Below are 22,314 nucleotides of genomic sequence, written 5' to 3' on the forward strand. Positions count from 1 at the left end.
TTATTGAAATTGCTGATGAAAACAAAATCAACTCGGAAAAATCTGGAAACATTAAAAAATTTATTTTTTTAACAACAGTCGACGATTTTGAGGGCCAACCGGCCAGTGAACTTTTAAACACGAGGTCGTGACTTTTAATTCCATATAATTAAAAAAAAACATTTGTGTTTGTTTTCTCTCAAAAATTCCCCGAGGAGTGTGTGGAAATTCCAACATTTCAAACACGTCGGTGACTGTACGAAAGGTGTTTGCCTTTTCTCTACGCTCTCTCTAGTTTTCTTCACGTTTATCCACTTGCGACATTAATTAGGGGACACTACAGGAGGGGACCCCAAAAAAAGGGGGGGGGGGGTTCTTTCAGGTGGGCGGAAACAGGTTGTGACGTGTCCAAACGCGTCGTCATTCGTAAAAAAAAATGGTTTTGCAAAATGGCTGTCATTGATGGGTGGATAGTACTTAAAGGTTATTGATCGTGGTTTACTTTAAAAAGATTAATTTGAAGCTACGTGACTTCAAAATAAAAAAACAAAAGGTGGGTCGTCAATTCAATTGAAACTACGTGCCATTTTGCTGAAAAAAAACGCGGAAAAGCAATAAACAGAAGAAAAACTGATAGTTCAAGGTGAATTAAAATCAAATTCCCATACGGCATTTATTGAGTTATATACTGTGCTGGTACACTACCATACACGTGGGTCTGCGCCAAAAAGAAAAAGAAGAACAAAAAGTAGAAGAACAAAAAGGACAATTCCCAGGATGGAAGCAAAATATGATCTTGAAATAACATTGAGAACTATGCATCAACAGAGTTTGTCAAACGATTGCATTTGACCACACATAGTTACCGTTTGGGGTGGTTAGAATAACCTATTTCGGGCCTTGGTTACTAAGCCTCGGTATCTTGTCTCTCGCCCAGAAAAAGAAAGGCGTCAAATCTCTTTCCAAACTTACATAATTTCATTTCATTTTTTTAAAGCCTCCTCCTTTCTTTTATTCTTTATGTAACATATTTTATCACGCTAACGCGCACAGCCGCAATCTCAAATCACTAGAGGTGCATTTATTCTAAGATTTATCTTCAACTTTGAAAGAAAAGGACGGCCGGATTATCGGCATTGCCGGCCCGACGCCGATCTGGGACAATTTTCAAATTCTAGAATAGAAGTTTCAGACATTTGGCGCGGGGGGGTTACGTCGCTTTGCATGATTCCCTCAAGATGATTGTGACAAACGATTGAAATACATCGCGCACGGATAAAAACGTGGACAAGAAACAAGGACCGATGACTTGTCCGAAATCCATAGAGTCCATGACGTTTGAAATCCACTGAGCTTCGATACACGTAGGCAAATTCTCGATCGAATACCCCCCAATAAAAAGAATTTTTTTATTTTTTCGAAAAACAAAACAAAAACCAACTTATTAAAATTGACCAACAATGTTGTCGACCCAATGCCCTCGTTCGCCCTTAGAAACATTCCTTCAATGAAATTCTGAGTATTATTTTTTATTTTCTTTTTGTTCTTCCCTCGGAAAAGAAGAAGAAGAAAAAAACAAAAACGTGAAGTCGACGTTTTAGGTGAATTTATTTTGCAGGAAATGCGCAAACTGCTCTCTCGTTACTTGGCCCACATTTCTTTTTAAATCACTAAGCTCACACTTGATTTGTCCGCTATTCATTTATCTGTCATCGGACCCTGAGTTCCCCTATTCGCAAAACAAATGAATATCTCGTGCCAAGTTTCGAATTAACCTCCCGAATGAATTAAAATACCTTCGCCTTGTAGTAAAATTCAGGTCCGTGTAGGCTTACGTGACGAGCGTCGTATATATCGATCGATATCATAAGGGAAAATCTTGGAAGGCGTACATTTAAATCGGGGGGGAAAAAAAGAAAAAAAAAAAGAAAAGGATTTATGTATTCGAATAAAAAATAGCGTAGTCTAGTAGACGAGTGCGTTCAACCCGGGACTAGACGGGAGACCTTGGATGCACGCGTGAGCTTATAGCGATCTGACCGCCGTCGCAGGTCTACTGCTGTGTCCGAGATATTTAAATTGGGGGCGATGATCGTGTAACAGCCGTCGAGCGGGATTTCCAGAAGAAAAGAAGGGGCTAACAGAATATAAACTTATATAGCCCATACGAAGAATGATGGTGGCTTTCAAAACAACAAAAAACACGAGGAAGGAAAGGGTTGTTGTTGGGTCATCCGACGTTACGTGTCCTCCAAAAATTCGTTTTCTTGTTAAATCTGATATGGAAGTCATACCTTTTTCTACGTAAACACAACATTTCTCTTTCGGGTCTATGCACCCCTATATTATAGACATATTGAATACAAATGTTACCCCCGCCTTTTCAAAATGAAAGAGTTTCAATGTCGACTGAGATTATTCACCCTAATTTGTGAGTCAATTTTCGAATCGGAACAGAAATTGTGATCCATCAATCACTTGTGTTAGGCTATAACCAACCGTATCAACTCTCGAACATTCCGAGAAATGTGTTAATTATTTTGTTTCAGTTTCAGTTATTTGATTTGTCTCTTTCCCCACTGGCCGAGTGACAACAAAAGATGTCAACCGATAAACACGTCGAGGGGAACCAGTTTATCCAGTCCGTTTATATGCGTGAACGTCCAAGTCTGTCACGCTGGACAGGTGTCTAATCGTTGCATATACGATTCCATTTAGTATATATAGACACATCCGCATCGCGTTTTTCATCTCCTGTATGTACCTCTCCGTTCCATATATTCATTCGGCAAACGTTTACGACATCACGACAGGCTGAATGCGATCCTCTTCCAAGGTTAAATTAGCCGCGTGGGCTTTCGATTTGATTAAATGTAGGGCGTGTAATAAAACGGGGCGATCCCGAATCAGGCCATCCACATCACACAGGGTCTACTCTATGCGCAGACGAATTTTTATAAAAAGGTTGATCAACCCTGTGATTTATACAGTAATTTCCCTTCTTTTATTTAGCCCGTTGAACGCGGGACTAACCGGCCATCCCATTTTCGGGTTAGGCCTCTTATGCATGCAACCCCCTAAACACAATGTTATATATACAAGATGATTTATAACCCGGCTGTTCATTTCCTCGTGGTATAAATTTACATATTCTTGTACAAGTTTAGAAAAATTTAAGTTTACGTGGGTATCTCGGCTCTTTAAACCACTCTCTCCTTCTCGACCTTTTGATTGCGTTATCCATTTGTGGTGCAGGTGAACTCGTCGCAGCGGTCACAAACCCCATCAGACACGAAACAACAAAACAAACCCGATGCGGATGGCCGTGGATGTGTCAAGGACGACGTCTCTGTCTGCGTTCGTTGTTGCAGAGGTTCCTGTTTATATTCGTGCACTGCTTGTTATACAGCATGTCCGTCTATTTAATTCATTTCGTACGATTTATATCGAGAACATTCGAGAATGAACGAAATTAAAACCCTTTTATTTTTTTCTTTTCTATAAGGCCTATCCATCACGGTTAATGGTGGTGTGTTCAATTTAGAAGAAAGAATAAAGAACCCACTTAATGCGAACTGATGTGTGTCCTTTAGGGAATAGGAGAGAATATATAGATAATATACCACCATTCCCCAGGTGATGAGTTTTATTTTTCGGTTGCTGTAAATTATATGTAGACATTATTTATTTATATTTAGAAAAATGTAGAGGCTTTGTCTTCGTCGTGATTGCACGTGCATTGCCACATGGGCGTTTTTCTTTCTTGGTGTTCACGTGCACACCGATACTGATTAGAACGCGATCAACGTATCGTGATGTGACATCCTATGTAGGATGTGCCCAATATGATGAATCATTTTAAATACCCGTCAAGTTGATGACTTCAAAAGTAATGCAATCTTCTTTTAACAGCGATTGCCCAATATACACTTTCTTATAGACATTTATAGATTTCTAAGAAGATATTTTGCAATAAAAAATTACTGGGAATTATAAAGCAATGAGAGAAGAAGTGAAGGCAGACGACATCCTCTGTGCATGTGCACCGACAGCAGTTAATGTACACAGGCACGAAAATTATTTTCGTCTTTCTTGTATATACTTGAGTATATAGGCCCTATATGAAGAAAACATCACCCACCCACCAAAGCTTATCTATTTTCATGTATATATAGAGAAATAATAAGGGCACTCAAAGTATATAGACAGGCAGACGAATAACTATATTTATAGCCTATACATGCAATTGCAACTTAAAGTGCACTTTTGTCATTGGTTTCCACTTATATATATTTTCTTAGATATATTATATACTTCCCAGACGAACCCTAAATAGAAAAACCAAATCTATCAACACAAGCAGCTGCTGCTGTGCTGCCCCTTGTGTAAAATGTACACGTTTTTCAAACAAAAAAAACCTGTACACACAAACGGAATTCTCGGAAAATTCAAAGCCTTACGGGACGAGACTTAAAGTCTACATGGAACTATTAGATATAATTTTCAGATCAACTTGGTTCCACAAAACAAAATTATTTGCACACCCCTCATAGCACATTTAAAACAAAAACAATCATTTAAAAATCAAATGCAATTTCAGTTGTGATTCTATGGAGCAACGAAATGTTTCTTTCAAATTTCAATGCTAATGATGATCAACAAGGTGGGGGGCGATTGAGGTCGCGCTTTATAAAGGTCATCCAACAGCAGAAGATGTTCCAACACTTTCACCATTTTCGTTCTAATGTGTTTATTCTCGTCCCCCCCACTTTTGTTTTTGTTAAAGGGGATAACCTGTCGCGTTTATTGAAAGAAAGAGGAAATACCCAACTGACATTGTCCATTATATACATAGAATGTGAAACAGATAACAGCTCCTGGAACAATCTAGTTCAAGGTTTTCTTTCATTTTCTCTTTCTACGTATATATATACGCTGCTGTGATAGAGAGAGACACCCAAAAGGCCTATAACATGTTGTTGTTGTCTACACATTTTGTGCACATCAGGTTTGGTGGTCAATGCTCTTTATATATATATATATACGAGCGCCACATAGTTCCACGATAATAAACAAATTTAAACGGCAGAGAGGCTCTTTCGATAACAACAAACAACAACAGTTAATGGAATCATTAATGAATGGCAGGAATTATGATCATCCCCCCACCAAAAAAGGTGATTGAACGTCCTTGCTTGTGTTGTGCATTGATTGTTGCACATGCAGGTATAGGTCTATATATTCGAGATGTGATTAACCATTTCGTTTACATGTGTCACTCTATAGCTATAGCTATATTTAATGAAGAACAATCGAAGAAAAGGTCAGGACTGATGAAAGGGAAACAGCAGACAAGCGCACAGACATAGACAAATTGAACAAAAAGGGCTGCGTCTTTCTCTTTTTTTTCTGTTAGAGGGAAGGTCCATAGAAACCGACCTGTTGAATCTTTTCAAATGCATGTATATACAGCACAGACACGACCGGGCCCCCGACTGACATCAGCCACACGCGAGTGAAAGTTTTTTGTTTGTTTTTGTTTTGGGAGAAGAAGGGGGAGGAGATGGGGGGGGGTTTATTCCTCCACCAGCACTTTTCCATACATCTCTATAAACTTGTATGGGTGCCCTTTAAACGTTTCAACTTTGGGGGGGGGGGGCTATATAGAAAGATAACCTCCTTTTTTTTAAAAATTATTATTCTTTCTTGAAAAAGGGATTGGTTTCTTTTACGGGAAAAAAAAATGAGAGAGGCTCTTGTATTTTGAAATTCCCATTGCACGGTGCACGATGAAACGATAGAATCGAATCGAATTTCGCAGAAATGAAAGCTCAAAATAATGGCAAAACGCAAAATAACATCTTCTTTATACATTTCAGGCCACATGTTGCTGAAGAAAAACATTCAACAAGATAAAAAAAAAATCCTATTGATTGGCAAAACGCTAGGGATTCGCAGGTAGACTTTCACTTTCCAGCGCCAATAAACCCCCCCCTCCCCACAAAGAAAAAGAATTTTGCATACATAAAGTTATAATAAATGTGTGCGAAACAGCGTCTGTATATTAGAGGGGCTGAACTGGGTCACCTCCAATCACGCCCCATATAAACATGCACCTTATAGATGCAAATGTACGAATTCATTAATCATTCATTAACCAGGACAGATTTAAAGAAAATATATTTGTTTTTTTTTGTGTGTGTTTTAATTCAAACATATATTCTTGGAATGTTTTTTGGCGCCCGACTAGATGGCCGCTTGTTTATTGGATGTTGCTGCTGTTTGCGAGAGCGAATCGCCGCGATAGTAGGGCAAGGACAAGACATATCAAACAAGACAGAGGAGGAGTATGTCTAATAAAAAAGCAGGCGTTTGTTTCGTGTTTTCTTTATTATAACAAAATAGGCGAACAAAGTAAATGTTTGAACACACTCTGTATAATAGGCTAATCAAACTATAACGAATGTATTGAGCATTGTTTTTTTTTAACATTCAAAATGCGCGTTCGTCAATTGCTAAATAGGCTAACGCCAGACAGACACTGGACTTTGATCAATTCTAATAAACGTTATGAAATTTTGCTTGCTGCTTGTATTTTTCTCCTAGATTTCGATACGCACAGACGTGTATGTATATAGTATGGTTAGTCCCAGTCCTTGGCCGAGTGACCGACATTTGGAATGCGCTGGCCTGCCTCAAGCCACGGCTGGACTGCAGGATAACAGCATTTTCAAGAAATAGATAAAGAATATTTTGTGTTGAATAAGAAAAAGAGAGAGAGAGACTCGCCATGTCACAATGTATGCAAAAATATTCTGTACACACACGGTGTGTGTTAGATATTTGAACAGACTCCTCTATACAGAAGATTGTATATAGCCAAAAATTATGAAATATTAGGAGAGAAAAACATGTAGAGGGCCGCCGTCTTTTCGTAATAGAAAAGGGCGATAAATTAAAGAAATTACATCTATCTCCAAATAGGGTTGATAATAATGGCCGCTGATTACAAAATAAATCTTTGGATTGTTTGCGGTTTTTTTTCTTCTTTCCATTTCGCGATCTACAAGATTTCACTTTTTCTTTTTTTTTTTTAATAGACGAGGGAATTGGCTTTTCAAAATGACCGACAGAGAAAAAAACAAAATGCTTCGTCATTAAAGATAAAGAAAATTGATCAGAAAATACCAGGAATTGTATAAAATTATGGTCGCAACGCCCATGCTCAATTTTTGGATGTAACTACCTGTTTTAATTAATGATTTTAACTCGCATTGTCGCATTGACATCTATCATTTTACAGAATAATAATTCAAAAAAATATACAATACGAAGGTCACGTGACTCCTAGCCTCGTGTCAATCCGCACCATTTAACAAAGATCCATTTGTTTGAGATGATACGAGTTTCGTTGCGCACTTGCTGTCGGTCCGAATTGTCCAAACTGTTTTGATTGATGTCGTTGACAACGCACGCGGAACAACCTTGAAGCGACTTAATTAGAATACCTGAGCGCATTCTATAAAAGGCTGTTTGATGTAAATCTCGTTCGTTTTGTGTTTCTCTACATACAATAAGACATTGCAGTTCATGTGCGCAGCATTTTTATGCAATTATGGCTCGACATGGACCAACACACTCACAAAATTCACCACAAACTCAACGTTGATTAACCTTGTTTTCACGTATACCTGATGCATTCAACAATCTGTGTCGACACATTCGCAATCGAATCGCCTTTTTTTCTTCTGATTCAATTTCCGATTAAAAGTATTTTTCCTACATCTATTACGTTTCCGAGAAACTTGCTGTTCGCAACAAGTTTGAATTCTTTCCTGTATTTTTCTTTTTTTTTAATACAAGAAAGCCATTACAAATACACATAGCTATGCACAGGCAATATAGTCCATTCAAGGTCGCTTTAAATAGGACCATTCAAAAATAGGACACACACAAATAATTCGGCCTGTATCCGATGTATAGAGCCTGTACTGTTTGATGGAACTCAATCCGGGTCATCACCATATTTCTATTATTAATATTTTTGTGTGTGAATGTTCCGGAGAAAAGGTCAAGTTCGGCAGCAGCTGGAACACGATCTACCTTTCTCTTCCTTCCTCTATTTTATTTTTAACAATATTCTATTGTCATTTTTATTTTTAAAAAACATTGAAATTTCGGCTGCTTGAACGCTTGTTTCGTACAAGGGTTATTTGTATCTATATATGCACGGGGGTTTATTAGATATTGAGGCCATGTCCTTCTTTTCTTCTCTTAAACTCGTCTCTTATTTCTTATCAGGTACGAGTTTCCTTTTTTAAATAAAAACACAAAAAACAAGGGGGGGAATGTATAAGAGAAAGGGGGTTGAGCCGTCATAACACACGCACCATCTGTGGAGCTTTCAAGAGGTCATCTGGGGTCAACACACGCGCTACACAACCGAGAAAGAAAAAAAAGTGAGAGATTTTATTGATTCTTTATTGGTGTCTCGGGTCTGTGATAGGATGATTGTTATGGGGGCTCGAAACATCCCCCCCCCCCTTTTTTTTTGTGTTTGGAAAATGTTCAGTTTTTAATCTCGTGTTCAAAGTTGAGACGTTTGGAGAGACACACACAAAAGGTAGTAAATAAATATGTATATATTTTTGAGTTAAATAGATATATATATATATAGGACAAAGAAGGAAAACACAAAAAAAAAGAAGGGGGGGCAATTGACCTGCTGTACGAACGATGGGGGATTCTCAAGTTCAATGGGTCAGACAGAAACTTGATTTCTCGTTGATACCTTTTTCAGTCCATCCGTTATATCCTTATACGCATAGATAGAGAAAATAGATTGATCGATACATACGCATTTGAAATCATGAATAGTTTCACTTTCACTGGTCAATGGCCTCATCAAAACAGACGATTCATTTGAAAAAAAAAAAAAACGCCAGGAAATTCTGTTATATACCCTTCTCCCTATTCCAATTCATTCTTACAAATGCCTTCAAATATATAACACCTTTAAAAAGAAAAGGAGGAAATGCCTTTATCCTGAAAAACAAAAGAAATGAGGGTTTGTGCTGATGTGTATCCAGGCTATCCGAACTGAAAAGAAGGCCTACATCTATCTAGTGTTGTATATATGTATAGGCCTATATTGACTTGCTGTGTGCAGGTGTGTGTGTGTGTGTGTAAGGGCTCATTTAACAGACTAGGTCAAAACAGGCCGTTCACCTTTGGCCTACTCTGCATCCTTATGTACTCTTTGTTGTTATATATACTCTATATATCTACGTGTCTTTTCTGCCTCTATACATCCCATCCCAGACTCTTTCACTCGTAGTACACATTATACATCTGCTTGTATATAAGGTAAAATAGCCTTTCAAAATGTCAATGGATCATCATTTTCCCTTTTTCTTTCTTTCTTTCTTCGTTTCTCGAATATGACGTCAACGACTGAAAATAGAAAGAAAGTTTTTGACACGTATGCATTTGGCATGCTGGGAAAGTTGTTGCCCTACGTCTGTACATTATAACACCGTAGACTATAAATAAATCATAAACCAAACATGTTGGAATGAATCATTTTTTTTTCGGACTAAATAAGGTGCGTTGCGTAACGTCATGTGCCAAAGGTAAAAGGGTACGCCATCTACACAAAATGCCATTAAAAATAGGCGCATAAAAAATAAACAAACAGAACAGTGTTGTAGGCATTGACGTCATAGTCGCCCCTATAAGGTTTTGACATTCAAATAAAAATGTTTTCGTGTAGAGAGAAGAGAGAAAGAGAAAAAGAAAACCCATAGAGACTTTCCCTGACTCGAAGCAACGACGTCATTTCTTCCAAATGCAATCTAAATAAGGGGAAATACATAAGCTGATACCGACTGATACCGAAATCACATTCGTTCTCCATCTACATCAGATATATGGCAATCATTAATGATTCAAAATGTTTTATATAGATACAGAAGGCCACCGTATAAAAAATTCTAAATACGCGATCGGTCGTGAAAGCCAAAGTCTTTGACGATTTAAATAGAAACCGTATACGCTTATAACAAATGTATAGATATAGCCAGCACTTCTATTTATAGCCTCTATATAAATGGCTGTCATTAAAGAAAGAAAAATCCAGCCTTAACTGCTTAAAGAAAGAAAGTGTGTAGGTCAAATTCGACGTCTGATTTGCATGCACATCGGGCAAACACAAACTGACGTTAACCGAAATCAAAACATACCAAACATGCGCGAATATGAGAACGAAATAAAGGGCCACACGGTTCGAAACGCACAGCAAGCAGCAGAGTGTTATATAGGAAACCGAAATAATCAAGGTAAACATCTACATAGTATATATAGAGGGAGATAATATAAGGAAGAGGGCATCAGCCCGGTGCTGTCTGTGACCCAGTTATTTGCAGGGCACCATCGGAAAGAAAGGGCCTTCCTCTTTGTCGTACCTTTTTTTTTTCAAATATTTTGTGTGTGTGTGTGTGTGTGTGTGTTATCTATATACCTGTGTAGACTATATACGTTATTCAAATATATTACAACACCTATACATAATGCAATTCGCCAATAGAATTTCAATGTAGGCCGTGATGATCGAAATGATATGATGACATTTGGTTTCGGTATATAACGTCCCCCACACACACACGTGCTGTCGTATCAATCGAAATTTTGAAAACTTGGCCAAGACTTCCTCTTTCTGCGATTTTATTGAACGAGAAAACAAAAAACAAAAGGCGCGTGTATATTTGAAATTGAAATGTCTTTATAATGTAAGGCGCCCGTGTGTCCCCCTTTGTTTTTTTTTTAATTCCTTTTCGATAATGCGTCAATAAAAACAATACGATGTCGTAAGTGTATGGACTCGTGCCCGATGAACTTTGCTTCCTTCTCGTGCGCAAATATACGATAACAATGATTTTAAAAAAAAAAATAATAATAAATCACCTAAATTTGGAGATGTTGTGAGACGTTTTGGGTTTGCATTTCGAAAAGATCCGAGTCTTTGTCCCAAGAAAAGGGGGAGGATATCGTTTATATTAAATGCTATACGCTTTAATCGTGTGATTTGATATGGAAAACGAAGAGCCACGCGCGTGCGTTTTTTGTCTCATTTCTCGGCAATCGCCTTTTGAACTTGGCGCGTAGTAAAACGACGATCGATCAGTGAACTTGGATCCTTTGAATTGTTGTGATGTAATTTTTTGTGCTTCCATTTTTTTAAATTATCAATAAATAAATTGATTTAAAAATTAAAAGTTCTTGCCACGCGCGTTTTTTTTTAATGCCCCAATGGATTTCAATCATTTGTTTTTGTTTTGTTTTTTTTGAGCTCAATTTTTATTAGAAAATTGAGTCTTGTCCGGCCACGCGCCGTTTTTTTTATTAAACTGATTTCCCCCTCCACGTAAGATTGGGAATGGAACAAAATAAAAAAAAAATTAAAATAAAATGTTTGAAATCTGGTTGACACGCGCCGTTTTTTTTCTTCTCAATCTTCGGCCTCAAAGGAGAAACACAATCAAATAATTTGGGGCTGATGTGCTAATTCATTTGTGTTGATTTGCTTTGTCCATTTGTTTGTTTTTCTTTGAAAGAAGAAAATAAAGGAGATATCAATTGCTGGCAAATGGGGACACAAACGTTCCTTGTTCATTGAATTCCACGAATGTTAGGCAAAATCGGCTATTGTCACGTGGACGCGTGTGTCCATCGTTCATGTCTTCGTTTCTGTGCGGATTCCTGTGCATAGATGCCGGTACGTGGAAATTGATAGCAAAATACACAGCAGCCGATTAAAGGAAAGCAAACGGCAAATGAGAAATTAAAAGAAAAAGAACAAGAAAAACAAATTGAAATTGAGGTTTCAATTGACGTCATATGTGCGTCAAAAGTCGGCCCGTCATCATCGCCGTCGATTTCTGTATACACACACACGCACACATTTATAGTTAAACACATCCTGTTATGTGTGTGTGTGTTTACTATATTATATTTATTAAAAAAAAAAACAGTGATTAAACGCGGCCAATAAATTAATTATGTGTCGAAAGCGCCGGGAAAATTCATTCAAAATTCGAATTCGAATAGAAGAATTGCGATTGGTTCATTGCGAAATGGCGGCTGGGAAAGACACAAAAACAAAATTTGCACCAGAGTGTAGGCAATAATATCAAACATACATTTTATTTTGCGATATATAATTCCATTTAAAAAACAAACAAAAAATGAATTAAAATTTAAAAAGAAATGATGGCAATAACAAAAAATCGCGCGTTCATCAAATATTTCAGAGGAGATTGACATCACGGCAAAAATTGAAAAAAAAAAAAAAAACAATTTTTTCTTTAAAGATAAATGATCAGTTTGTGTGCTGACCTCACATGGCCAGTCATCAAAAGACACTGGAGAGCTGTTCGTATGAAAGAGAGATATAAAATATTTTTCATTTAAAAAAAAAAGGTCCCAATCGAAAAGGGGAGGAGCCACTGAGTTGAGTTATGGGGACGCCAGCAAAAAAAATAAAAAATAAAAACTAAACAGAAGAGAGAAAGAAAGAGCAGAGAGAGAGAGAGAGAGAGGGCGGTCCATCTGATAGGTCGGATCAAGGGTCCAGCGCACGGGGGTCCAGCCAAAATATCAAAAATATAAAAAAAAAAAGGAGCTGTGTACCCACCTCACAACGTCAAAGAGCGCAGTCTGGTGGCCGTCTCCTCCCCCCCCTCCCCCCATCCACCTCAAGATGGGTTTTCCTTTAAGAAAAAGATAATAAAAAATAAATGAATAAGAAATAAATAAAAAAAAGAGTTTCTCCCTCTACCATCGGCACCACCTCCTTGTGTGTGTGTGTCTCTCTCTCCTCCTCCCACAGTATCTCGGTAGGAGGGAGGAGGCAAATGAGGAGGAGGAGGGGGTCCGGGTCTCCGGCCCGTATAAAAAGAGCCGTTGGTCCAGTATCGAGTCCGATAGAAGTTTGCGCTTCACCCGTAGCTTGACCAACTCAAAACTCGTTCCTCCATTCAAAATCGAGAAAGCAAAAAAAAAAAAAGTCCAAACTTTTTTTTATCTGTTACACACCCCCCCTCTCATTGATTTTGTTAGCGCACTGATTTGTTTTTGTTCAAAAAAAAAAAAAAGTCAAAACAAACCAAACAAATTTGTTTTACCAATCCCCCCCTGATTTTTGCCAATTGCCAATTTGTTTTTGAAAAATTTTTTGAATGCGCTTGACACACGTACCGAAATCGAACCGTTTCATGTGCTAAACAACAATCTCGGCTAAAAAGAAGAGACCACCTTGAAAAAAAAACAAAAAACAAAAGACAAAACAAAACAAAAAATGATCGTGTGGAGTTTGGGACGGCTGGCCACCTGGATGCTACACCTGATCATCGACACGTCGTGCAGCGAGTCGCTGTGGACGACGCTGTTGTTCGTCGTCGTCGCCTGGTTGGCCTCGTACCTGTGGAGGTGGTGGCGGACGTCGCGCAATTTGCCACCCGGCCCGTACGGCTACCCGATCGTCGGTTACCTGATGCGCATCAAACGCGAGTTCCACGAAGAGCTGACGGCGCTCAGCCGCAAGTTCGGCAGCGTCTTCAGCGTCCGACTCGGATCCGAGTTGATCGTCGTCCTCAGCGATCACAAGATCATCCGCGAGGCCTTCCGCCGCGAAGAGTTCGCCTGCCGGCCCGACAACGACTTCATGAAGCTCTTGGATGGATATGGTGCGTGTGTGTGTGTCTCTCTGTGTGTGTGTGTGTGTGTGTGTTCCTTGCATGACTTGTTGTTTGTTTGATTTACTAACCATCCGTTTGATTGGCCGCTTTGCAGGTATCATCAACACGGAAGGCAAAATGTGGAAGGAGCAACGCCGCTTCTTGCACGAACGTCTGCGCCATTTTGGCATGAAGCACATGGGCGACGGCCGTGAGAAAATGGAGAACCGAATTATGGTGAGTTGTTTAGTTGATTGATTGTTGTCCAATCGATGGCTATAATGTCAAATTGTATGACAAAAATTCGAATAGATCGAAGTGTATCAAATGATCACCGAGCTGGCCGACAAGAAATCAGCGCCCGTCGAGTTGGGATCGTACCTGTCGTCGGCCGTCTCCAACGTCATCTGTTCGCTGCTCATGTCCGTCCGTTTCCGCCACGACGACCCCAAGTTCATTCGATTCACCAACCTCATTGACGACGGTTTCAAACTGTTCACCGTCACGGCCGCCGCTGGTTTCATCCCCATTCTCAAATTGCTGCCAGCGTTCAATTACGCATTCAACAAAATCCGCCAGGTAGCGCATCCGTTTCGCTCTGCTGCTGTTTTTTTCCAAACCATTTTTCGTGGCTCGTGACTGATCTGATCTTTCTCTTTCGACGTGTAGAATTTCGGCGAAATCAGCAACTTCTATCAGGAGATCGTCGATGACCACAAGCGATCGTTCGACGCCAACAACATCCGCGACATCATCGACGGCTACATCCTGGAGATCCAGAACGCCAAAGAGGAGGGACGCAGCGAGCAGCTGTTCAACGGCAAGAACGGCGACCGCCAGATGCAGCAAATCATCGGCGACATGTTCAGCGCTGGAACGGAGACGGTCAAGACGACGCTCCAATGGGCCACCGTCTTCGCCTTGAGGGAGCCGCACATGCAGGCGCGCGTCCAGGAAGAGCTCGATCGCGTCGTCACTCGCTTCCGGATGCCCATGCTGGACGACCTGCCCAACTTGCCCTACACCGAGGCCTTCATGCTGGAAGTGATGCGCCGAGCTACTGCCGTCCCCCTCGGCACCACCCATTCAACGTCCAGGTCAGTTTCGGGTATTTGTTTGAAAATTGCGCGCCAAATTTGAATTTCGAATTTTCCATTCTTTCAACCAAAAAAAAACAAAAACAGAACGACAACGTTGAACGGGTTCACCATACCGAAAGGCACCCAGGTGATCCCGCTGATTCACGCCGTTCACATGAACCCTGCCTTGTGGAAGGATCCGGAAGTGTTCAATCCGGAGCGGTTCCTCAGCGCCGACGGCACCAAAGTCGTCAAACCCGACTACTTCATTCCGTTCGGCGTGGGGCGGCGGGTGTGCCTGGGCGACGTCCTGGCCAAAGCCGAGCTCTTCCTCTTCTTCTCCAGCCTGTTGCACACGTTCACGTTGACCGTACCGCAAGGGGCCAGCGTTCCAGACCTCAGAGGACAAGCGGGCGTCACCGTTTCTCCGCAAACGTTCCAGGTCATTATCTTATTTGATTTTTGATTTTAGATCTATTCGATTGAATGACGTCACTCTGGCTGAAATATTAACCGGGGTCCTTTTTTTAAATCGCCCATTGGCAGGTGTGTGCAAAAGCTCGATACGTCGAGAACGTAGTCGAAGGTGAAACGCAATCGAGTCGAGAGCCTTTCAACGTTTTCCCGTGTCTTCCATATTTGAGCTGTCCAGTGCAGTGATTCGGTTTTTTTGTTTAGTTTGTTTTTTTTTTTGAAAAAACTTATATAATTATAAAGAAGATAAAGACGTTTGAGTGATGGCGATCAACAGAGCTCAAATCTCGAATTTTTTTGAATTCTTTTCTCTTGTACATAAAATTGTGTGAAATGTTTTTTTTTTTTGATAAATGCGATGTGAAAATTGTGTTTTTTTTTTTTAAACTTAAAAAAAGGAAAAAATGCTATTCGCTGTGATTGTGTGTTTTTTTGTTTTTTGTGTTCGACAGACGCAAGATTTTGATTTTGGCCAACTGAAAAAAATCATTTCGAACGAAGAGAAAAAAAAAAGACCCGCCATTATTCAAAACAAAAAAAAAAATTCAATTTCCAGTTGTACATATAAAACGTCACATTTATATATGATCGGATCTCTTGTACTTCTTTTGTATCATTCTCCTCATCCGATTTTTTTTTTTTCTAAATTAACAAAAAAAAAAAAAAAAAAAAAAATCCACCTCCCCCTCCCCCAGTCCGCAGAGAGAATTTGTTTTTTTTTTCAACGACGATCTCTACCTCTTTCACCGGTCACCGTCGTCGTCTCTTTTTGTGTGTGTCTGCTCTGTCTCTCTCTTTTCACATGCGCCACGTCAGTGCTCCCCTTTGCGAATTCATTTGAAAAAAAAAGAAAAAACAGAAAGAAAGAAAATGTTGTTGTTGTTGTTGTTGGCTGTACATATTATAAGGAACCACACAATTATTACCGAGTCCCGCGTTCGATTTCTTTTTTTCCTTCGACAAAACATCATCACGGCTTCTTTGCACATAAGCCGAAACGTTTCGATTTTGAATGCGAAATGGAATTGGAAATGAATTTGTTTGATTTGAATGAATGAAATGAATGAATTTGAAATGAATTGATTTGAAAACAAATCTTTCGCTAGGCGAATTGAGTTCATTCCATTTAGGAAATCGCCTTATTATCTCATTTTAAATTAAACCAATTGGAGCCAAATAAATCGGATCACAGTCGACACTTTGATCGAATTGAAAGTTCTTTCTTTCGCCACCCTTTTCCCGCCAACGTCTTAATTCAAAATTGAAATTCTACAAAATTGACGGATATTGCAGGCAAGGCTACCAATTAAGATCGTAAAGTCCAATCATCAAAACCTTGAATAGGGGATTTAAAAAAAAACATAAACGAACAGACAGGAACCATCTCGATTTCAATGGACATCCAAGTCTTTTGAATTTGATGATTCAAGTCTACAGATGGGCGGCCTGGCCAGTCAATTTCCGTTTGCAAAAGAGATTCGTTGCGTTAACGAACGCACGTCTCTCTAATGAGAACGAAAATTGAAAGAAAACCAAACAAAACAAAAACAAGTGAAAGAAAAAATAGAATCGTTTACAATGAACGATAACGTAAAGGCCAATGTGTTGCCGAGTGCTTTTGAATTGCGATCTTTTCTTATTCGAAACGCAAAATCAAAGCGAAATTGAAAAAAAAAAATGAAAAGAGGTTTTGGCAAATTCGAATCGGAAAACTGACAAAGTTCACCAACAAAAATGTAAAAATATTCAAATTTCAATCGAAAATTTGAATAACCGACCTTTTCACTCTTGGCTTTTGGTTGATAGAAATGAACTGATTAAAATGTGGAAGAATAATGGAAAAAAAAAATTAAATTAAAAAGGGGAATGTCACATGGACATTTTACCTGGTCGGAAGAACGAACGAAACTGGAACGCCGGAACAATAGCCAACGTGACCTAACCCATTGGAAATGTTAACGAATCAGTGGATAATGAAGAAAAAAAAAATAAATAAATAAAATAAACAAAATTCGAAAGAAAAAAATAAATAAATAAATAAACTAATTCAAAAAGGTAACGCCCATTCATTTACGTAGGGGGGAGGGGTAATAAAATTGGAAAAAACAAACCCTCCGGACATGAAAAACAAACCCAAAAAAAAAATGGACTACCTGAATGCGTGTGCCCTTCAATTTATTTCATTTAACATCAAAACAAACAAACAGACAAATCAAAACAAAAGAAGGCCAACCCCCTGCCACACACAAAAAAAAAAGAAAATGGAATTGGAGAACTCATCCAGTTGTTGGTGGAGAGCGCGGATGGAGAGCCACTGGATATGGGTGAGGTACGAGCGTGAACCCGTAGTCGGGACGAGGCATTTCATCCGTCCGTTTGCCATCCGGTGCGACAACGGGCTGATAATCTTCAAATTGGGGAGGGAACGTCAGCCGGAAGCGCTGGAGCAGCGTCACGGTGAACAGGAAGATGATCGTCTTGCCCAACTCATCGCCAATACACATCCGCCTTCCGGACTGGAACGGTAGAAAATGGTCCGGTTTGATCAGCGTCCATTCACCGTGCGATGCGCGCACTAGGAAACGCTCCGGCCGGAATTGCAACGGATCGCTCCACAAGGTCGGATCGAGATTCATGGCCCACCAGACGGGCACGACCATGGCCCCTTTAGGAATACGATAGCCGGCCAATTCACAATCCTTGAAACAAACATTGAAACATTGAATCTGTTCCAGGAACAACGCGAATGCCACATGAAAGCAACAACAACAACAACAACAGAAAGAGGAGACAACCATACGTCCAGTGTTCCATGAGGCACTCCCAGAGGCAAGATGGTCTTGATGCGCTGCACTTCGCAAATGACGGCCTCCGTCCAGGGCATCCGCTGGGCATCGGTGGCATAGCAAAGAGTCCCGGCTCGTTTGCCATCCTCGCCAACGACGCGATCGATTTCCTCGTGAATTTGAGTCTTGAAAAAAAACAAAAGAAAAGTGACGCAAAAATCAAACTGGTTGGCAATTGTTTTTTCAGACGAGTCGCATCACAACGAAACGAATTCAGCGCGCCCCGACCCGTTTGTTTTCCTCGCAGTTGGCGATAACGACCAAACGTCAAGGTCGACTACACGTGGCTTTCGTTCGTGCGTCATTCAGTCCAAACGTAAAGGCCCGTTACGAATGCAGATTTCCATCCAATCGTTCCCAATTAGAAAGATGAAAAAGGCACAGGAGGAGCATCAAACTGCAGTGCGATGACCGGCTGATCATTCGATCCGTTTCAAACACATCGGACAGACACAAGGACGTTTCATTTTTGTTTTTTTCTGATTAATCACGCACAAATGCAAATGAGAAATAGGAAAAAGCAAAACAAGAACCTATGAGGTCAGATCACCTTTGACGCTTGGCCACACCATTTTTTGAAAAAGTCAATGAGATCAAAGGCAAACGTCTGACCAACCATAGATTTAATTAGCGATCATTTCGGTTGGCATGCAAATTGGCTATCCGATGGAGCGTCGTTGACAACCTTGTAGCGAATGCGGTTCTGCTGGACGGCCATCATCTTGCAGATTAGTGTATGACACGGCGAAAAATAGCCATGAAACAGTGCAATGATCTCTGCAGTGCTCGGTTGCAGTGCGCTGATGGCCAGGCAAACGGCCAAAGTTCGTTGCAATCTCCTCTTCCGAGTCCCAAGGTTTTTCCCGTTCAAAACCCATTCAGATTTTCGGCTTGCATGTGAAAACGGATTGAAACGAGCCAATGGACTTCTCCTCCTGTTTGGCGTTTTTAAAAAAGAAAATGACAAACGCCGTTTAGGTCCAGCCATCATGGCCTCGAACCTTTCTGTATTGTTGGGGGCTGCTGCTTGTTAGCAGCGGACACATTTGCATCAGCCCATGTTTAGATGGACATCATCAAGGCCGGCAAACATCAAAAAGGGCGCGACATTTTTCGTCTTTTGTTTTTTTTTTTGAAACACAAATCAAAGATTCATTTCGTCCTTGGCCATTCATGGGAGGCCCCCATAGAAGCGTGGAACATTCCAGATGGATGTGTTACGAAGGCGTAGGTGCCCCCCCCCCCCAACTATAAACGACGCACACACAGGCCGCCAAACGATCAGAGAGGCGAATGAACGGCCTTCGTTCAAAACGAAGGTCTTTTTCATTGCCGGCCAGACTGTCCCTAAAGAATCTCCTGTGTCCAACTGATTCCATTTCATTTGTTCTCGTGCCAACGTTGCCAGTGTGCCGATGATAGACGAACCCAATCAAAAACAAAAAAAGGTTCAACCGTCCCGAGTTGGATGGCCCAGGCTAAAATAAAAAATAAAAAAATAAAAAGGAAAGGCCATTAACGTGCGTCTTTGCAATGGCCGGAGCAGAACGTGAAAGAGTAGACGGACGACCAAGGACGACGCTCTCTGCGGCATTTTCGGGGTGTGCGAGATTGGCAAAATGAACGAGTCAACGACACGTCTATAACTACTTCCCCTCCCCCCCTTTTTTTTTTTCTAACCAGCTAAACTAGCTGCCTTGACCAAAATATTTAAAAACAAATTAAAGAGAAAAACATTTTTTCTCCCTTCCTTATCGACTGTAGAGCTAAGCAGCTCATTAGCAGTCAAATGCATATGAAATGTTTTTTCTTGTTGTTGTTGTTGAGTGCACTCAACTTCCAGCCAATGCCAAAAAAGAAAATAAAAAAAAGGAAATCATTTGTTTGTTTTGTTTTCTCACGACGGGCAAGATGTGATGTTGATTAAGGCGGTCATTCAACTGAAGCGCCGTTCCCCCCTTTGCCAATTGTACAAATGAAACGTAAAAGAAGAATGTTTTTACTTGCACGTCCGGGTAGAGAATGACGTAGAGGATGATCCATTTGATTGTCGTCAATGCCGTGTCTGTTCCAGCACCGAACATGTCGGCCAGCACGTGATACAGTTGAGTGATGGTGAACGTTCCAGCCGCTTCATTGGCACGACGTCGACGAGACATTTCAATGAGGTAAGCCTCGATCACGTCCGTATATCCATGACTCGATTCTTTACATTTCAAAGACCCCCGACCCACCCAAAAAAAAAATAAATTTGAAAATGAAATGAACGTGACTGGCCAAAGGGGCAAGGACGCAACTGGTCCCTTGAAATGTTGAAATTAAAACAGAAATAAATCAATAAGAGAGAGAGAAATCAATGACCTTGATTGTCGGCGAGCTGATTGAGCTGGCGCTCGTGATCGTCGATAATCTCTTGGTAATGGCGATGAGTTGCCACTTGGCCGTCAATGATGAACGACATGATGTTGCGATATCTGGGCAAGAACCTTCGATTGATCCAAAACCAAAGAAAACAAAAAACAGCCAAATGAACACGTCAATTTTGCAATGATTTGAATTTCGCGCGCAAAGTGTAACCTGAGGACGGCCAGGAAATTGATGGGCCCGGCGACGGCCACCTGTTTGACGCCCTCATCGAGCAGGTGCTGCAGCCAAATCCAGGTCGGATCGTCGGCCGCGTACGTCCGGCCGAAAACGACGCCGTTGATGATGTTGCCTATGCAGTGACGCAAGCCGGGCACCAAGTCGACGCCGCTGGTCGATGACACTTTGCTCTTCAATCCCTTTGATGCAACACGTTTTGGACATTGTGTGTTGTTGTTGTTGTTGTTGAAAAGAATAAAATCAAATATTAAAAAAAAAAAAAAGGAATTTTTGTTGTTTTGTTTTGTTTCTTTCATTACGTCCACAAATTCCAGGACACGGTCCATGACACGTGACTCCATCAGTGAGGCGCCTTGACGTCCGGCCATGCCCAGTTGTTTCATAACGTTGATAACGAAACGTCGATGCTCTCGCCACGAGTCGCCTTCAGCGCAAATCAAACCTGGCGCCAAAATTGAAATGTTCTCTCTCTTTTCGATTATGCAGAACAGAAAATGAAAAAGGAAATAAAATGCTATTGTACCGTGGCCTTTCATGATGCCGTGGGTTAAGTAGAGCGGTGCTCGTCCGCTGAAAACGGGTCTACTGAAAGCCTGGCGGACTAGCTGCGGATCGGTGACGAAAATGGCCAACATGTTGCCCAATCGGAGAGAATAAATGCGGCCGTAACGGTGGCTCAAACGGGCAAATGTTTCGTAAGGTGCCACGCTGTCGATCCACGGCAAATAGCCGAGAAAAGGCAAGCCCACCGGTCCTGGTGGCAAGTGTTGTTGTTTGGCGGCGTCGCGTAACCATAGCAACGCCACCAATCCAAGCAGAAGACTCGACAGGCACAGCCAGACCCACATGTCGTCAGAACAGGCTTCCTTCCTTCCTTCTTTCTTCTTGTTCTTGCCACCTGCAACACAATGGGGAACACATCAAATACAAATCAAATCAAACATTCCATTTTGGCCAACATTTAAATTATTGGGACAAGTGCAATTCCAAATAAAAAATGATTTCACTGCTTTCAAAGAAATAAAAAAGAAAAGGAGTTTGGCGTACTTGAACGATCGACGTGTCTGTTCTTTTCCCGTTTCAGTTTGCAAGGAGAGAATAAGAATGAAACGTCACGAATGTCCTCTACGTTTGGGTAGGGCGACCTTGCAACTGTTTCCAAGAAACCAAAGTAAAAGTGTGTGTGTGCCTTGGTAAGTTTTTGTTTTTTTCTATGCACCCACGCAGAAATGATTACCCACCATACGGCGAATTGCGAGAGCAAGTTGTTCGTTTTGTCAGCCACGTTGATTTCTAGTTGAATTAGACCGTCCCGAGTAGGAAGGCTGGAAAGGGATGATGGCACCACACAACTGGGTAACTGGGCAAACTAACGTTAAAGGAAAGGACCTTGAAACAGAAAAAAAAAAGCCAGTGCCAGACGTAGTGGACTAGTGGTGGAAGCCAAGTCAAAAATCAAAACACGACATTTCCTTTTCTTTTCTTCTTCTTCTTCTTTTGTTTCTAGAGGCCCCCCTGGGCAAGCACGACTCATCCGCCATCTTTACTCCAAATTCGAAGTGTTTTCTTTCCACACTAACGATTCGAAACTTCCAAAAT

The 22,314-nt window shown here is 40.7% G+C and overlaps 2 protein-coding genes across 3 annotated transcripts; one reads left to right on the forward strand and one right to left on the reverse strand.

Annotated features, from left to right (window-relative positions):
• Positions 1 to 12,973: 12,973 nt before the first annotated feature.
• On the forward strand, positions 12,974 to 16,187 carry LOC116919046 (cytochrome P450 18a1). The gene is made up of 6 exons (XM_032924914.2): positions 12,974 to 13,721; positions 13,828 to 13,949; positions 14,025 to 14,291; positions 14,382 to 14,809; positions 14,897 to 15,233; positions 15,338 to 16,187. The coding sequence occupies exons 1-6, from the start codon at positions 13,334 to 13,336 to the stop codon at positions 15,449 to 15,451; spliced, it is 1,656 nt and encodes a 551-aa protein (XP_032780805.2). The 5' UTR covers positions 12,974 to 13,333; the 3' UTR covers positions 15,452 to 16,187.
• Positions 16,188 to 17,423: 1,236 nt separating this feature from the next.
• Positions 17,424 to 22,193, reverse strand: LOC116918853 (cytochrome P450 306a1). 2 transcript variants are annotated; one of them, XM_032924641.2, is made up of 9 exons: positions 21,953 to 22,193; positions 21,763 to 21,867; positions 21,239 to 21,613; positions 21,015 to 21,157; positions 20,689 to 20,894; positions 20,473 to 20,597; positions 20,115 to 20,317; positions 18,066 to 18,236; positions 17,424 to 17,964 (listed from the first exon to the last, which is right to left on the reverse strand). In XM_032924641.2, the coding sequence occupies exons 1-9, from the start codon at positions 21,957 to 21,959 to the stop codon at positions 17,542 to 17,544; spliced, it is 1,758 nt and encodes a 585-aa protein (XP_032780532.2). In that variant the 5' UTR covers positions 21,960 to 22,193; the 3' UTR covers positions 17,424 to 17,541. The 2 variants fall into 2 exon arrangements, with proteins under 2 accessions (XP_032780532.2, XP_032780534.2); XM_032924643.2 differs by having other exon boundaries at positions 21,957 to 22,191.
• Positions 22,194 to 22,314: the final 121 nt, after the last annotated feature.

The sequence above is a fragment of the Daphnia magna genome, linkage group LG1 (assembly GCF_020631705.1).
Source record: "Daphnia magna isolate NIES linkage group LG1, ASM2063170v1.1, whole genome shotgun sequence".
Lineage (NCBI taxonomy): Eukaryota > Metazoa > Arthropoda > Branchiopoda > Diplostraca > Daphniidae > Daphnia > Daphnia magna.

Excerpts from the sequence above, each read along its gene's own strand:
- LOC116919046 (XM_032924914.2), top strand. The coding sequence starts at position 13,334 with ATGATCGTGTGGAGTTTGGGACGGCTGGCCACCTGGATGCTACACCTG. Across the intron at positions 14,810-14,896 it reads ACCACCCATTCAACGTCCAG|AACGACAACGTTGAACGGGT; the intron begins GTCAGTTTCGGG and ends AAACAAAAACAG. Across the intron at positions 15,234-15,337 it reads TTTCTCCGCAAACGTTCCAG|GTGTGTGCAAAAGCTCGATA; the intron begins GTCATTATCTTA and ends GCCCATTGGCAG.
- LOC116918853 (XM_032924641.2), bottom strand. Across the intron at positions 21,614-21,762 it reads CAGACACGTCGATCGTTCAA|GTGGCAAGAACAAGAAGAAA; the intron begins GTACGCCAAACT and ends ATTGTGTTGCAG. Across the intron at positions 20,318-20,472 it reads TCAGCTCGCCGACAATCAAG|AATCGAGTCATGGATATACG; the intron begins GTCATTGATTTC and ends TGAAATGTAAAG.